Source organism: Oryx dammah, unplaced genomic scaffold (assembly GCF_014754425.2).
Source record: "Oryx dammah isolate SB20612 unplaced genomic scaffold, SCBI_Odam_1.1 HiC_scaffold_26, whole genome shotgun sequence".
Taxonomy (NCBI): domain Eukaryota; kingdom Metazoa; phylum Chordata; class Mammalia; order Artiodactyla; family Bovidae; genus Oryx; species Oryx dammah.
In genome coordinates, this window is record NW_024070210.1 from 18,721,992 (window position 1) to 18,739,416 (window position 17,425).

The following is a 17,425-nucleotide window of genomic DNA, read 5'->3' on the forward strand; positions in this document are numbered from 1 at the left end:
CACTGGCCCACCGGTCTTCCCCCTGATGGTTCAGGAAGCCAAGGTGCAGAGAGGCTGGGCTGCTTGCGCTGGGCCACGACCAGCATTCCCTAGCTGCGGGCCAGAGGTTGTGTCCAGCTGCTACTGCTGCTTCTCTATAGGTGTCTAAGGTTTGCTCAGAGAGCTTCAGTGCTATCAGCTGATGGTTTCCCATATGAATCTGGTAGAGAAGCCAGAGAAGGATTTACTATACCTGCTTTGAGTTCTTTGGGAGAATTTGGTTAATTAGCAATATCCTGATCACAGCAGTAATGGGAATGGAACACTCTGACGAGAAGGCAGTGGGAGAAGGTCACTGGAAACTCACTCCTGGGCTTATTGCTTTGAGGGCAAGCCAAGGGCATGGCCCAGGAGGCCACTTGAACAGTGATGGTGATACTAGAAATCAGTACCGTACGTGCTGCCTTCTAAGCCTTTTCATAGCTTGTGTGATTGTCACACCATCAGCACAGGATGGCAGGATGCTGGTGTCCTGTATAACTTGGTGCCGCCCACCTTTCCAGCATCATCTTCTGCCAGTCTCTCCCCCAGCCACTGAGTGCTGGTCCCACTGGCCTCCTCGTGCTCCCTGGACAAGCTGTGCTCACCTCCCTGCTTCTGGGCGTCTGCTTGTGCTGATGCCTCTGCCTGGAATACTTACCCTCCTCTTTTCCCCTCGGTCCTTGTTCCCAAGGTTAGTCCCTGTTCATCCTTTACATCTCAACACCCTTTGTTCACTTCCCCAGGTGAGCCCTACCTGACGTCAGATAAGGTAAAGTTTCTTTCTAACAGCCTTTCACAGCGCCTTGAACTTGTTTGCCGCTGTTTTCATAGCAGTTGTAATTACACATAAATATGCTGTTTGAATCTGTTTTTCCTGCATTAGGCTGGAGAGTCCACTGGGGCCAGGCTGGAGCCACGCTGGGGCTGATCTAGGACAGCTCCTACCATGTAGTCAGCCCTAGATAAATGTTTGTTGATTGACGGAATGAATGAGTTCCTATTTTGTAACCAGAGAAACTGAGGCGTGAATCAGTGATGACTCTCCCAGGGTCACACAATCAGCTTACAAAGAAGCTCCTAGGACCCCTGACATGGAATCCATGGGCTCCCCTTCCCCTTATCCCACTTCTACCCTGGGGGAGGGGAGGCTGGTCCTCTGTCATAGTCTCTTATCCCTCCCTTAAACCTGGAGATACAGGTTTCCATTTTCTTGCCTCCCACCAAGTGAGCGAAGTGCTCAGGTCCTCTAAGAAGTATCATAATATGCCTTGGAATTCTCAGACACAAGAACTAGGAGAGAAATAGAAACACTGAGCTGATGAACCCGACCTTGCTTTGGTTGTGGATTCTGCTACATAATCTTGAGCAGTTGAAACTGTTTTCAGCCTCAGTTTGTTTACCTGTAGAATGGAAGCTGGCTTCTCTGCTACAGTATGACTAGCAGGGCTGTTGGAGAGAGAATTGAATTGAAGCTCTGCTGCGAGTGCTGTAACGACAATCCCTTTCTCTTAAAAGAGCATAACAATGGGGGATGAGGAACAACACGTTCATGTCAAATTCTGGTCAGATGGATAGCAAGTTACTTGTTTCCATCCAACTAGGCAGAATTCCAGAATGCCGGGGAAAGGAGAGACGTATTTTCATATCTTTGAGGTGGCCCTTGAGGAACAAAAGGAAGATTACATTAAAGTAAGCTTTGGAAAAGACCCCAATGCTGGGAAAGATTGAAGGCAGGAGGAGAAGGGGAGGACAGAGGATAAGATGGTTGGATGGCATCACCAACTCAATGAACATGAGTTTGAGCAAGCTCCAGGAGTTGGTGATGGACAGGGAAGCCTGGAGTACTACAATCCATGGGGTTACAAAGAGTTGGACACGACTGAGTGACTGAACTGGACTGAAGTTTTAACCAGACATCTTGGGCCTACATAGAAGAGTACCCTTACTTAGAGTATTCTCTTTTTAGAAAACACTTTGTGGGCAAAAAGGGTTGAAAAGGTCGGTGGTTCTGGGAAGACTTGGCTGGAAGGGTCTTGGGACAGAGAGTCGGTACAGCCAGGAGCTCCAACTCCTGGCCAGTATTTTGGAGGCCGAGCCACGGCAGCATCTTCACTGTGCTAAAAAATAACAACAAAACAACACCCTCCACATTACCCTCTGAGGGTTTTCTCCATTGTGCTTTATTTCTCAGTGCTTCTATTTTCTTCTTATTTCAGAGGGTTTTAGAAAATGATGAAAATGTAGAAGAAGGAAATGAAGAAGAGGATTTAGAAGAGGATATTCCCAAGCGGAAGAATCGGACCAGAGGACGGGTAAGCTGGGGATGCCAGGAGGGAGGGAAGAGATCAGGGAGGCAGGGGGCCTGTCAGACAACTGGACCTCAGATTCGGAATCCTGCTGCAGCTGGATAGAGAGTGTATCCATGGTCTTCCTCGCAGAACACCCAGAGAGGAAACCGCCAGAAGAGCTCTGATCCCAGGTGTTAACCTGCCAGAGTTTAGAGCTGGCTGGAGGGAGAGATGGAGAAGGCAGTGGCACCCCACTCCAGTACTCTTGCCTGGAAAATCCCATGGATGGAGGAGCCTGGTAGGCTGCAGTCCATGGATTCGCTAAGAGTTGGACATGACTGAGCGACTTCACTTTCACGCATTGGAGAAGGAAATGGCAATGCACTCCAGTGTTCCTGCCTGGAGAATCCCAGGCACGGGGGAGTCTAGTGGGCTGCCATCTATGGAGTCGCACAGAGTTGGACACGACTGAAGCAACTTAGCAGCAGCAGCAGAGGGAGAGAAGTGGCAGAGGGCACAGCGAGGGGGCGTGAGGTCTGGGCGAGGGTAGAAGGTGAGGAGAATGTGACTGCCTGCCCCATTCCTCAGTCGTAGAAGAAGGCTGAAAGTGTCCTGTCCCTAGGGCTGCCCCAGTCTCACAGGTACTGCTTTGGCGTACCTTTCACCAGGCAGAGAGCAGAAGCATACTGGGAAAGCATGGCGGGGCCATAGCTGATGGTTCCCAGGCAGGTGTGGCAAGAGTTTTGGAGGTGTGTGGGCCTGGAATGTGGCAAGAAAAGGCCAGAAGCCTGGGGAATAGCAGATGGGAAATCCATGATGGATAGAATAAAAAATTAGGGTGACCCTCGAGGGGAGGGAGCCAAACCTGAGTGGCGCTCTCAGGCGTTTGGGGTAGTCCTCCAGAGTCCTCACGCTCAAGGCCAAAGGGGTTGTCAGTGGTCACCTTCAGGGGTCTGCAGGAGTATCTGAAAATAACCTGGTGGAGCGGGCGCTGTGGGAATGAGCTGCCGCTTTCCGTTTGGAGAATTAGTGCTCTGAGGCCGGTCTGGCTTCTTCAGGCTCTGGATGGATGCTTACTCCCTCTCCGGATGAGAGGCTGGTCCTAGATGTCCTCTGGGTTGAGTGGTGATTACAAGAAGGCTGTCTATTCCCCATGGCTCTTGAGTCTGAGCACACATCAGAATCACCTATCGAAATGCAAATTTGTAGGACTCACTCCCAGAAGTTGTGATTTAGGAGGTCCAGGGTTGGGCATGGAAGGCTGTATTGTAAGCAGGTTCCTAGGTGACAGGTGCAGGTGGCCTAGCAGTGCCCACTCTGAGCTACGGTGCTCTGACCTGGACAGGAGCTGGAATTTCTCAGTCTGGACAGGGCTGCCTGCTGATGCCACAGCTCAGCTTCCTCCATGATCAATGCTTTGACATTCTTGTTTAATCTTTTCTCCCACTTTTGGCTGGTTTGTAAGTTTGCTTGTTTGTAGTTTTTTTTTTTTTTTTTTTGGTATGTGGGCTATTTCAATGCAAGTCCTAGATGGTTTTTTTTTTTTTTTCATTTAACCTGTGCCATATCTTAATGTATATCTCTAACAGGCATCATTATCATACCTAATAAAAATAACTGTTCTAATATCCTCCACCTTCCCTGGTGGCTCAGTCGGTAAAGAATCTTTGCAATGCAAGAGACCTGAGTTTGACCCCTGGATCAGGAAGATCCCCTGGAGAAGGGAATGGCTACCCACTCCAGTATTCTTGCCTGGAGAATTCCATGGACAGAGGAGCCTGGTGGGCTACAGACCATGGGATCACAAGAGTCGGACACAACTGAGTGACTAAACGACCACCATTCTGGTATCCAGTGCCTGATAATTTCCCCCTGATTTTCTCAAAAATGGCTTTGGCAGTTTGAAACTTGTCTTTTGCATTCTATAACATACTTCTTTCTTCCTTGCTATTCCCTGTCACATACATACTTTTTTCCCCCTCCATGCCATTTATTTGTTGAAGAACTTAGGTGGTTGGTCTTGTAGATTTTTCATATTCTAGATTTGGCAGACTGGTGGTGTCTAATGTGTCCTTGGATCCTCTTTATTTCCTGAAAACTAGTGTTTTGATGAGAGACAATTAGATTGTGGATATTCGTGTGTGTGTGTGTGTGTAAATACCTTTTTGGTAGGGCTAGACTCTTTCCTAGGTGTGATGTGTGTTTCTTATTGCTTCACATCTGGAGGCATATGCTGTCCACTGGTTCTGACTTCAGTGGTGGTAAAACTGATCAGTGAATTTGGGTGTTGTCAGCCAGAGCTCTCCTTAGAAAAGTGCCTCATCGTGTTTTTACCTAGTCTTCTTAGTGGCCACTGATAAATCTGCCTGGACCCATGCCTTCATTGGGGGTTACGAAGTAATGAATGATCTGGTTCTATTGTTAAAGAAGACTTTAGAATGTGGGCTTTCTGGGCCTTTTGTGAACGCCAGTTGCTGTATGCCTGCAGGCCGGTTTCCATCTCTTCTCTTAGCCCAAACCAAACTTACTCTAGTAGATGGTAGACAATGGTTGTTTTAATATCTCTACTCCCTGAAATCTAGGCATTGAACTTGCAGTCAGCAAATATGAATTGGGTGTCTTCTCTGTAAGAACACCATCAGAAGCAGCAGCAACAGTCAACTGTACTGACTGTATACTTCCTATACATCAGGCAATGACGAGGCTCTTCACAGTAAGAACTACATTCCTGAGAGTGATGGTAGGTCCTTTATGCTGCATTCTGTATTTTTTCACTGTCCACTGTTCACTTGTGGCTACCAAACACTTGACATGTTGCTCATGCAAATTGAAATATGCTGTAGATGTAAAATATTCACCAGATTTCGAAGGTGGTAGTTTAGTTGCTCAATCATGTCCAACTCTTGTGACCCCATGGACTGTAGCCTGCCAGGCTCCTCTGTCCATGGGATTTCCCAGACAAGAATACTGGAGTGGGGTGCTCTTCCCTTCTCCAGGGGATCTGCCTGACCAAGGATGAAACCCGAGTCTCCTGCACTGCGGGTAGATACTTCACCAATTGAACTACGAGGGAAGCCATAGATTTCGAAGACATAGTATAAAAAGAACAGTGACCATTTCATTAATGATTTTATATTGATTACATACTGAAATAAAGATGTTTTGGATAGATTGGGTTAAATAAAATATATTACTAAAATTAATTTTATCTTCTTCTCTTTTCACTCTTTTAAAAAATTTGGCCATTGGAAAATTTAAAAGGGCATGTGACCCCCATTGTATTTCTCTTGGTCAGCACTGCTTCTTTCTTTTCTATAAGTTGATATTATTACTTCTGGAGAGGTTAAGAGCTTGTTCGAGGTTGTCCAACCCAGTAAGGAAGAAGTGAGGATTTGAACACAGGTCTGTACTTTTCCACCGGGTCATGCATGGCCCAGTGCCCAGCGTGTGGCCATTGACCAGTTTGTTGAATGAATGGTTTAACGATAGGAAAAGAACAAAAAGTCTTATTTGAGCTTTCTGGGAGCTGAGAAAAGGCCTGAACACAGCAAGGGAGCTAGATGGGGCCTCAGCTAGTTCTGGGCCCATCCATGCTGGCTGAGGGGCAGTCAAATGGCTTTATGTTGTGCAGTAACATGGTGGGCATGTCACCCATGGGGGGAACCATGGAAGGACCTAAAAGTTACAGGTGAGCCTGCCTGTGCTGGAATAAGGAGTGGAGACTGCTTCATATACAACCTCAATGAAGCCACCCTTTAATGTGTATTCAAGCTGCTGCTGGCACCTGGAGGACAGTCACTCCTGTTTCTGTTGTCAGGACTGAGATGCAGTCTAAGGCTGTCTCAGTGTGTGGTCCCTGGGCTTCAGCATCAGTGTCACCTAGGAGCTCCTTAGAAATGCAGATGCCAGATTCCACCCCAGTTGGGCTGAATTGGAGTCTGCACTCTAACAAGACCCCCAGATGCTCTGTGTGTTCATAGAAGTCAGGGCTAAGGTAGTGATGGCAAGAACAGTCTCTACCTTGTCTGAACTCTGAGTTCAAATCCTAGCTCTACCACTTACTAGAGTTTGGGTCAATTATGTAACCCCTGTGACCTTGACCAAATAATGTAAGTACTGTGGGTCTCAGTTTCTTCATCATTAAAATTGAGTTAGTAATTCACAACCAATTTTGAGTGCTTAATACAAGTGAAATATTATTAGGAGAAGACAAGCAAAGGGAATAGCTCTCTGACTTTGACAATGGAGATTCCCTGAGAGGTGAGAGAAATTTAGGCCCAACAATTAATAATTGGCCCTAGTCTTTGGTAGCTTTAATGCAACAATAAGCCCTACTGTAAGTCTATGGTAACTTTAGCCCAACAATTGAAGCTCTTTAAAATTCATGAAATTCCTGTGAGTCCTCCACGTGAGTGTTATCAATCAGGTGATCAATCAGTAAGTGTTTATGATGCAGAATGGTGTAGTCCAGTGCTTCTCAAACTTTAATGTGCGTATAAAGCACCTGGTGATATTGTTCAAGCGTAAATTCTGATGCAGTAGGTCTGGTGGGTGGCGACTGAGATCTTGCTCGATTAGAAGTATCCCAGATGATGTCAGTGCTGTTGGTCTGAGCATTGCACTTTAAATAGCAAGAGTGTCGAACAGTAGTCTTCAATATTTATCTGGCCTCAGAGATTCTTTACTCAAAAATTACTGAGAGCCCCCAAAGCTGTTGTTCTGGTGGCTTATAACCTGTGATACATCCCATATTAGAAACAGAAGCAGAAAAATGTTAAACTTAAGAGTACACAAGCATATAGACTGATGACATCATTGTGTTGTGTAGCCCCTGGAAAACTCTCACTGTGCATTTGTGGGAGGATGAGAGTGAAAACTTTCAAATAACACTTTAGTACTATTACAAAAATAGTTTTGACATCAGAGACTCCCTGAAAGGGTCTCAGCAACTCCCAAGGATCCTTGGACCACTATTTGAGAACAACTGGTATAGAGCAACTAACTCTCTGCTTGAGACTGAGTCTATCCTAGTTGAGAATCTTTTAGTTGTAGAACACTCAACAGGTTAAGCAAAAATGGGAAGTATTTGAAAAGCTGCTGAGCTATTGCCTGAGATTTGAGCAATTTTTGAAGGTTCAGGAAGGACCAGAAAGTGGCAGGGATTTAGGACAGGGAAAAAGTAAGGAACCCAGGCAGTTTCTGGTCTTTACTCCTTCCTCCTTTATTCTTCTCTCACGAGATTGCCTCTTCTGCTTCTCTGTGCATGTGGCCCCATAGTTCCTGAACGTATGGGTCCCTAGTTCAAGTGACCTGTACTAACTAGAGTCACTATTTTCCAATTTGAAGTCTGTTGGAGGTAGAATCTGATTGGCCCAGCTTGGGTTATGTGTCTACTTCTGAGTCAGCCAATCAACAGTAGCCAGGGGGGCAGGGCCGTGTGGTGCAATCATGGCTGCCATGGCCCACCAGTGTGTGAATGGGAGGTGGAGGTGGGAGGAGTGGAGTGAGATGGGCAGTTCTCAGAGGGAGAGGGTGGTTTTTATGGACATCAGTCTCAAAGTCTTCTGTAACAGAATCTGGAAACCTGGGCCTCTGTCTTCCACTGGCTCTGTGACTATGGCAAGTCATGAGCCTTTTCTGAACCTGTTTCTTCAAGTACCAAATGGGAATGATATTAGTCGGTTAAACTCAGATGGTATTGTAGGAATTAACCAAGGTAGTATATAAGAAAGAACTTTGGTTGCTGTGTGCCCTGCATAGTACTAAGTGTCAGGGGTTATAATAAAATATGGACTGTCATCTTTGCTCTCCAGGAGCTTGGAATTAAATTGAGGAGAAAATGCTAATAGTCATGATACAATTAGAAAGCAGCAGGCTTCTGACTGTGAACTTACCAAATGCAATAAGAGTTCAGAGGAAAGAGAAATCAGCTGGGCAAGGATGGGAAATAATTTATTGAGTATTTCCTGTAGACCTAGTATTGTCCCCTGTGGTTTCACACCCCCTTATGAGCTCTACAACAACTCTGCAATAAAGATGTTGCTCTGCCCATTTTACAGCTGAGAAAACTGACACTTAGACAAGTAACTTGTCCAACATGCTAGTGTTTAAAGATAAGTCCGTCTGACTTTAAAACTGATGCTTTACTCCCTAGTGTGGCAAGGGGAAGATTCTTGGAGGAGTGGGATGTTAACAAGGCTAAAGCATGGACCAGATATGGCTGGGCAGAGTAGAGGCTGATTCATGACAGGGATCAATCAAAACAAAGACGGGGATGTAGCATGAGCCTGAGGTGGTCATGGTAGGGTTGGTATTAGGATATCATTGGATAAATCAGTAGGCGTATGATGGCTGTGACTGAATATGTGATTGAATGGATGACCATGGGCTCCTGTCCTTCTCTCCTTTTGTCTCATGAGTCTGAGAATCATGCAGGATGCATTGGGTAGGGCAACATAGAGGTAGAACCCTAGCTGGTGACTTCTTTGAGCAGCTCAAGGGTTAATTGATGCCGCTGGATTAAGATATGGAGTAAAAGGGAAATGCAAAGCCTAAAATGTCCTTTGAAGGAAGACAATACCAGGTGGATACAGAGAATGAAGGAGAAGAACCAAAGACAATTAACTTACTGACTGGCTGGTGGACCGATTCATTTATTCAGCAAACATTTATTAAGTGCTGTTTAGGTGGCTGGCCCTGTGCCAGGTTCCAAGTATAATGGTGGCCCAGATAGATGCATTTCCCACACTTAGGTGGGAGAAACAGAAAACCAGCAAGTACAAATATACAAATATACTATATACAAATATATAGTATAACATTGTGCATGCATGCTTAGTTGCTCAGTCATGTCCAACTCTTTGTGAGCCCTTGGACTGTAACCTGCCAGGCTTCTCTTTTCATGCGATTTTCCAGGCAAGAATACTGGTGAAAAGTGAAGTGAAAGTGAAAGTCGCTCAGTCGTGTCTGACTCTTTGTGACCCCATAGACTATACAGTCCGTGGAATTCTCCAGGCTAGAATACTGGAGTGGGTAGCTGTTCCCTTCTCCAGGGGGTCTTCCCAACTCAGGGAATGAACCCAGGTCTCCCACATTGCAGGTGAATTCATTACCAGCTGAGCCACCAGGGAAGCCCAAGAATACTGGAGTGGGTAGCCTATCCCTTCTCCAGCAAATTTTTCCAACACAGGAATTGAACCAGGGTCTCCTGTGTTGCAGCTGGATTCTTTACCAACTGAGCTACCAGGGAAGCCCTTTAGAATACTGGTAGTTATTCCCTTCATCCAGGGGATCTTCCTGGCCCAGGGGTCGAATCTGGATCTCCCGCATTTCAGGTGGATTCTTTACCATCTGAGCCACCAGGGAAGCCCAGTATAATGCCAGATAACGCCAAGTGCTGTGACATGAAGCAGGATGGACGGCATGAGTGAACATACTGGTCAGGAGGGCTTCTCTGAGGAGGTGACATGTGAGCAAGACAAGTGGGTTCTGAGTTTCCAGGCTTGATATGTTGCCGGAGACTGGAAGAGTGCTTCTCTGATAGCTCAGTTGGTAGAGAATCTGCCTGCAATGCGAGAGACCTGGGTGCGATCCCTGGGTTGGAAGATCGCCTGGAGAAGGGAAAGGCTACCCACTCCAGTCTTCTGGCCTGGAGAATTCCATGGACTCTGTAGTCCATGGGGTGGCAAAGAGTCGGACACAACTGAGCGACTTTCACATACATACGTACCAGCCACTGGAGGCACCCCTGGCCTGTGTCCCCCATGCCCTGGAGCCACGATCCCTGTCTGCAGTTGAGGAAACTGAGGTGCAAGGAGAGAGTGGGAGCGTTATTAAGCCCTGGCTCTCGACGGGGGCCCCCTCCCCCTCGGGCTGCTCCCAGGTCTGGCTCCCCTCCTCTCCTCCCTGGCGGGTGGGAAGTATTTTTAGTCTCCCTAGCCCCCTCCCCGAGTCTGCCTTTGCCTCTGTCATTCTGCTTGACTTGCTTTCACCTGCTCCGAGGCGGCTGTGACAGGGCTGCGGGCTGCACACGTCAAGCTGTCCCCGGCTTCTCCGAGGGGACGTTGTGGGGGGGGGGGGGGCGCGGGCAGCTGAGGGTGAGCACCCTCAACGTGGGCAGGGAGGGAGGCCTGTCAGTGCCTGGGGAGGGGGTGGCTGCCAGGGCCGCACAGCTCCCTCTTGGGGTCAACTCTGCGTAATGAGGGTGAGGGGAGGGGGCTGCTAGCTGGTGGGGTGTGCAGGGATGAGGGGGTGGTGTGCAGGGATGGGGGGGCGCGGGGGGGAGGCCAGGCGGGAAAGCTCCCTGGAGGGGAGGGGAGGAGGGAGGGGGAATTTTGTAATTTGTTTTGGAGAGAGACAACCAAGGAGGCGGTGGCCGCCGTAGCTTGGCAGGTGGTTGTTGATTGTGAACTGCGAGTGTTTGGGGAGAGGGTGTACATCACGTGACTGGGGTACAGGCCCTTCCACTATGATGTCCCCAGGGAAAGTGTGTGTGTGTGTGTATGTGTGTGTGTGTGAGAGAGAGAGAGAGAGAGAGAGAGAGCACCTCAGGCCTTTTGACTGTGAAGCCCCCCACCCGGACCACTTTTCCAGGCCAGGCCCCGTTTGCCCTGCACACCAGGTGCTGCCATGTTTTATTTCTCATCCACTGTGCCCTCCTGTCTCTGTCCCCAAAGACCCAGCAGGCCCTTTCCCTGCTTGGGAGTTTAGTGCTACTCATTACCAGAGAATGACCTGGAGGAGGCTAGGGTGCTACCCACGTGACCGCTGTAGGACTCACAAAGGTCTAAAAATAAACCCCGCTCTGTTCTTGTAGCCACTGTCCCAGGGCTGCTGAGCTGCCAGCTCCTTCTCTGGCTGCTCTTGTCAATCCTTGGAGGTGGAGCCCACCCCTCCACGCCACCCCCCACAACCGCCAGATGATGCTGGCCCTTTCTGGGAGATGCACACACGGTGGGGGTGTCAAGAGTCCAGCCCCAGGAGACTTTGAGGTGTCAAGGTCTTGGCCACTGGCTGGGGACCGGAGGCAGACCACACAGGGAGGCCTCAGCAGATGCCTACCCCATGGAGTACGCTGAGCAAGTGGGGAGGGGAGTGCCCCACGGGCCTGGGCTCCTGCCCCAATTCCGGACCTGGCTCGCTCTTGAGAGACTTGAGCTGGAAGGGGTGTGAACACAGGAGTCTGGGGTGACAGGTGCATGCTCATGGTACTTGCTCTCATTTTCCCACCATCTTTGCTGCCGAGGGGAGTGGGTTTGGCATCTACCTGCAGTGTCAGCAAACCTGGGGGCTAAGGAGTTGGAGGAAGAGGTCCTCGGGGCAACAGTAGAGGATGGGAATTCTGACTGCTCAAGGCTCTGGAGTCAAGACTGTCTTGAGTTTACATCCGGGCTCAGCACTTAGTGACCAAGTGACCTTGGGTGAGCTACTTCACCTCTCTGTTGCCTCAGTCTTCTCATCTGTAAAATGGAGATAATAGTAGCACCTGCTTTTTGGAGTTGTGAGGATTTAATGAAGTGATACAAGTGAGTTGCTGAGTCATTTGGGCAAGTTACCCAGCCTCTCTGGGCCTCAGTTTCCTGGCCCATAAAATGGGGTTGGTATAGGTACGAGTGGAGTATAAGGTTGAATGAGGAGATCCAGATGACCAGAACACATGCTGGGGAACCACAGTGACTGTCAGCATAACAAGCACCCCGATATTCCCGTGTCTCCCCAGGCCCGTGGCTCTGCAGGTGGCAGGAGGAGGCACGACGCCGCCTCACAGGAAGACCATGACAAACCCTACGTCTGTGACAGTAAGTACAGCAGATACCACCTTCCTGCCGTGGACCCCCACCCTTCCTTGAGCTGCTCCAGCCCGGAGCTTGCTGGCTCCTCCTCTCGGGCCCGGACCTCAGCTTGCCTGCTGGCTGCCACCTCACTGCAGTCACACCTGACCTCCTCTGGCCGCTCCCCCAGGCCTGGTGTTGCTGCAGGAGGGAGAAGCCAGCCTGGGAGGCCTCCCTGCCCTGTGCTCCTTTCCCTGAAGTGACCTCCTTTGTGGCTTTCCTCTGGCTCTCTCTCTTTCACTCTCTCTGTCTCTGTAAGGCTCATCCTCTATTTCTTTAGAATTACAAACAAAAACATAACTCAAAATCCTCCAACAGAGGTGCTTGGCTCCGGCGGCTTTTCATTTGTTTCCCTTTAATTTCCTCTCTCTTCTTTCTCTCTCTCTCTCTCTCCTGTCCTAGGTAAGGCAGGTTATGAATCTTTCTCTGACGATGACTTAGTTTAATAAATGGCCTGCGATCCATCTCCAGCCTTTCTCACTGGCTTCAGGAACATCTTTGAACGAGTGACTCCCCAGCTCCGGGGTTTAGGGTCTGCAGACAGAGCTGGGGAGGGACTGAGGGGGGCAGAGCCGCGGTAACAGTGGCAGCAGGTGGACCTTGGAGACCTGCAGCTTTTGGAGGGACTGCCGTCAGCCTGAGAGAGCTTTGTCTTTCTCACCACCAGAGCACTGGACGGTGGGTTTAGATCCTTGCCCTAGTTATCTCCTCACCAGATCGGGCGCCATCTGCTCGCTCCATGGCAGGGGCGGCCCTCAAAACCGCCCTCCCTGACCATCTTCCCTTCCTGCCTTCTCTCTGAGGACACAGAGCTCTGCCATGGGCGAGAAGGGGTTGCAGTGGGACCACAGTGGTCCCTCGGGTGCCCCACCCGCCCTGCTGGTATTTGCAGGAACCCTCCCGAGGGAGACGGCCGGAGGCACAGGCAGTGCGTCGGGGCTGCTGCGCGTTTCCTCCCTTTTGGCTGGCCTCTTTCGATTTCCACAAGTTGTTCTGTGCCTGGTGGGGTGACAGCTGTTTGGAGAACAGTTTGCTAGAAGAACTCAAACCTCACGACCCCCATTTGACTGTTTAGTACACCGTGCAGATGACAGTCCTGAGACAAGCCCTGCAGGTAACATTGTCTCCATCCCCAGGTGATCCAGGTTCAGGATGAGGAGGGAGCAGGGCATGGGGGTCTGATGTCTCTTGGCAGTGCCGGGAGGTGCCTGCTTCCTCCTGGGTCCTACTTCCTGGAAGGCGTTCAGTTTTGTTCTGACACATAAAAGCCCAAGCCTGCTAGCCCCTCTGGAGACTGGTTCAGGGCTGGGAAGGGTGCTTCAGACACCCCAGCAGCAGGCTTTCCTGCTGTGTCTGGCTGGAGCAGCCCAGCTATCAGGAATGCCAAGAGCTGCTTAGGAACTGGGGCATTGCAGCTCCATTCCTCTTTTAAAAGCCTGCATTTTCTTAGGTGGTTTTCTGCCTCCACAGACAGTGGGATTACGTTTTGCTCTGTCTCTCCAGCTCTCATCAGGTCCCCAGCCCATAATAATCCCAGACACACCCATGCACCCCTTTCCATCCTCCCCTTGGCTCCTGTCTTTGTTCCTTTGTCTCCGAGGTCTGCCTCCTTAGCGTTAAATCCAGGACGTGCCCTTTGTGGGTGTCCCCACCTGGCCTGGCTCACACCCTCTCCCCCAGCTCCTGTGGCTTTGTTTAGGGGCTCTCATTGCCATTTGCGGTTTCCCCTTCCCCTCCCCGGGGGTCCTCTTCCTCCTCCTGCGTTCCCTGTGTTGCTTGGGAGGCCTGATTACAGGCGTTCTGGAAGTCTCTGCAGTTGGTTCTGCCTACACAGGCCTCCCTTTTCCTCCCTTGATGGAACAAGGTCTGCCGTGGAATGCCCTTCTCTAGTCTGGCTCTCTTAGGAAACTGTGGCAGCTCAGTGATTAATAGACTTTATTTTTATCTGGTGCCCTTCAGACATGTGATCCTTTGGGATAGGAATGACCTTTGGAGAGGTCGCAAGGCCCACCTCCCACCCCCGATCTGAGCAGGGAATGCTTTTAATAATCTCTAATGCATCCTAAGTAGAGAGGTGTCTGGTCAACTCCTCGAATGTCCCCAGGGATGGTGTTACCATAAGCTGCCCTTTCTTCCATGATTCCAACTGTGCTTTGAATGATTGTTTTTCTCCCTTAATAGGAGCTGAAATTTTTCTTTCCTACAGGCCAGCTTAGTTTTGTGCATCTTTTCCCAACCAATAGGCAACATTCAGCATTTCATCTGTGCTGGAGGCCCTCTTAACATCTCCTTGTATTCTTGGTTTACCTAGGAATACATTGCATAATTTCTGTGCTGGCCTGCTCTGAATCCCCTTCCAGGTTTAATTTAAACTCAGCACTCTCATTGAAAGTAGTACCAAGGCCAAATGGTTCAAAGAGTAACAGACACATTTCCTTGTTTATTTTACGCATTGGCTCTTACCACCACCTGCATCTGTAGAGAGCAAAAGTAATTGGCCACCCTCTCGCACTGTGCACCGTCTCAACCACTTCCCACTTGGTGCCTGTCCTGACCCCCAGGGCTAATGCCTCTCCAGGTGTGTGCTCTCTTCTACTTATGCATTTGATTATTCCTTCTTCCATAAATCACTCTGCATTCAGCCCTATTGAGTTTCCATAAAGAGATACAATAATATGTGACTTCAATATACAAGATTCAATAAAGGCAAATTTAAAGACAGTGCCCAGTAGTTAAATTTCATTCTTCACAGATTCGCAATCCCTGCCATTTTTGTATTGTGTGTGGTTTGATTTGCATAATCCCCACTGCATATTTTGAGTTATTTATGAAAATATTAGGCCACCTTGGACCCCACCACCTCTTCTCAGGTTTCTGTGGAGTAGTTGTAGCTATTTTTTCAGGTATGATTGTATTTAACCCTTCCTGGTATCTATTCCTATACAGTCATCCTGCTCTGTTCTCTGTCCAAGGTTCCCTTTCAAGATGAGTGGTTGAAATATTATCTTACCTGCTAACCTCAGATGATAGATAGTTTACTTGTTACCTTTCACTCAGTCCTTGAATTTATTCCATCTCAGGGAAATATTCAATCATCTAAACATAATTTATTTTTTACCCAATCCTTCATTTTCCAGAAAGTAACCAATCTCTATTAATTATCCTGAAAGTCTACTCAGCTTCAGGATTAAAGCTCTGTTTCTTCCCTTTTAATCTCTTGCTGAAGGTGAGAGAGTGTTCAATCCCTTCAGGTAAAGTACCTGCACGAGACGTTGTAGGATAGGCTGTCAGTGTTGGTCAGAGTATGGGCCGGGATGACCTGTGCAAAGATAACTGAGGTGTTGTTAAACCTGCATCTTTTGAGAGCTTCTCAGGGGATACTTAGGAATACTGGGAATGATTCTTCTACTTCATTCAGATCCGAAGGCTTCTGGCCTGTAACTGATCAGCCCTTTTATTATTCCCTGCTTTTCGCATCTGAACGTTCTGGAGGCTCCAAGAATTCTGCAGGCAGAGTGTCACTGGCTTGCATTTCTGTTTTAGTTGTTCTCTTTAGAATCTTTCCTGTTCTTTCAACATTGTTATAAAACTCAGTTGTCTAATATAAAATTCAGCAACCCAGCAGTTGACTTTAATTTACTCAATAGCTTTAAATCCCAGTAATATAATTTACTCCCTTTTATAGGTGGGATGATGACAGAGGATAGATCTGTGTGAGAAATCCTTGGGTTTGAGCCACTAGAGTATTTTTAAGATCATTTCAGGCATTTGCCACTTTGCTTCCTAACTATTCCCAGCTCTGGATTTTCTCTTTGCATCACTACGCCAGACTCCTGCTGAGAGACTCACTTTTCCATTTTCCTGGGGCTTCCCTGATAGCTCAGTTGGTAAAGAATCTGCCTGCAATGCAGGAAGGAGACCCTGGTTCGATTTTGGGTTGGGAAGATCCCCTGGAGAAGGGACTGGCTACCCACTCCAGTATTCTTGGGCTTCCTTCATGGCTCAGCTGGAAAAGAATCCGCCTGCAATGCGCAAGACTTGGGTTCGATCCCTGGGTTGGGAAGAGCCCCTGTAGAAGGGAAAGGCTACCCACTCCAGTATACTGGCCTGGAGAATTCCTTATAGTCCATGGGTCACAAAGAGTCGAACACAACTGAGCGACTTTCACTTTCACATGTTCAAGGAGCATCATGGGAAAGAGGATGGTGGTGATGGGATGATTTTTAGGAAGAGGGAGAATATTTTTCTCTATGTTTCACTCATTTAGGGAGGAACAGTGCACCCATTTGCCCTTCTGCGGGGCACAATAGAAGTGATTTGTGAAGTTATTATTTTCTTTCTCTATTTTTAAAGAAATTTAAAAAAAGTTAATTTAAATTTAATTACATTGTAGGAAAAACACTTAGCCTGAGACCTACCCTCTTAAATTTTTAAGTGAACATTGTATGCTGTTGAATAGGGGCACATCGTTGTACAGCAGGTCTTTAGAGCTTGCTCTTCTTGCTTGATGGAAACTTTATGCTCGTTAATTAGCTATTTCCTATCACCCATTCCCCACCAGCCCCTGGCACTACCATTCCGGTCTTTGATGCTATGGATTTGACTGCTTTAGATAACTCATATAGATAGACTCATGCCATACCTGTCTTTCTGTGTGGTGCTGTGCTTAATCGCTCAGTCGTGTCTGACTCTTTGTGACCCAATGGACTGTAGCCTGCCAGGCTCCTCTGTCCGTGGGGATTCTCCAGGCAAGAATACTGAAGTGGGTTGCCATGCCCTCCTCCAGGGGATCTTCCCGACCCAGGGATGGAACCCAGGTCTCCCACATTGTGGGCAGATTCTTTACCATCTGAGCCACCGGGGAAGCCCATTTGTCTCTCTAGAACTGGCTTATTTTGTTTAGCACAGTGTTCTTAAGATTCATCTATGTTATTGTACATTGAATAACACAATATTCCTTTTAAAGGATGACTAGTGTTCCATTCGGAGAAGGCAATGGCACCCCACTCCAGTACTCTTGCCTAGAAAATCCCATGGACGAAGGAGCCTGGTAGGCTGCAGTCCTCGGGGTCGCTAGGAGTGGGGCACAACTGAGCGACTTCACTTTCACTTTTCACTTTCATGCATTGGAGGAAATGGCAACCCACTCCAGTGTTCTTGCCTGGAGAATCCCAGGGACGGGGGAGCCTGGTGGGCTGCTGTCTACGGGGTCGCACAGAGTCGGACATGACTGAAGCGACTTAGCAGCAGCAGCAGCAGCAGCAGCAGTGTTCCATTGTGTGTGCA

The 17,425-nt window shown here is 48.5% G+C and overlaps 1 protein-coding gene across 3 annotated transcripts in view; it reads left to right on the plus strand.

Moving 5' to 3' along the window:
- The window catches only part of DPF3 (double PHD fingers 3), a 292,610-nt gene that overhangs the window by 165,608 nt on the left and 109,577 nt on the right, over positions 1–17,425 (plus strand). For all 3 annotated transcript variants that reach the window (XR_005718633.1, XM_040226150.1, XM_040226151.1), the window contains exons 5-6: positions 2,238–2,333; positions 12,028–12,106. Coding sequence is in view for 2 of the 3 variants with exons in the window: in XM_040226150.1 (XP_040082084.1) it covers positions 2,238–2,333; positions 12,028–12,106 (175 nt within the window). In the remaining variant the exon portion in view is untranslated. The remainder of the gene's footprint in view (positions 1–2,237; positions 2,334–12,027; positions 12,107–17,425) is intronic.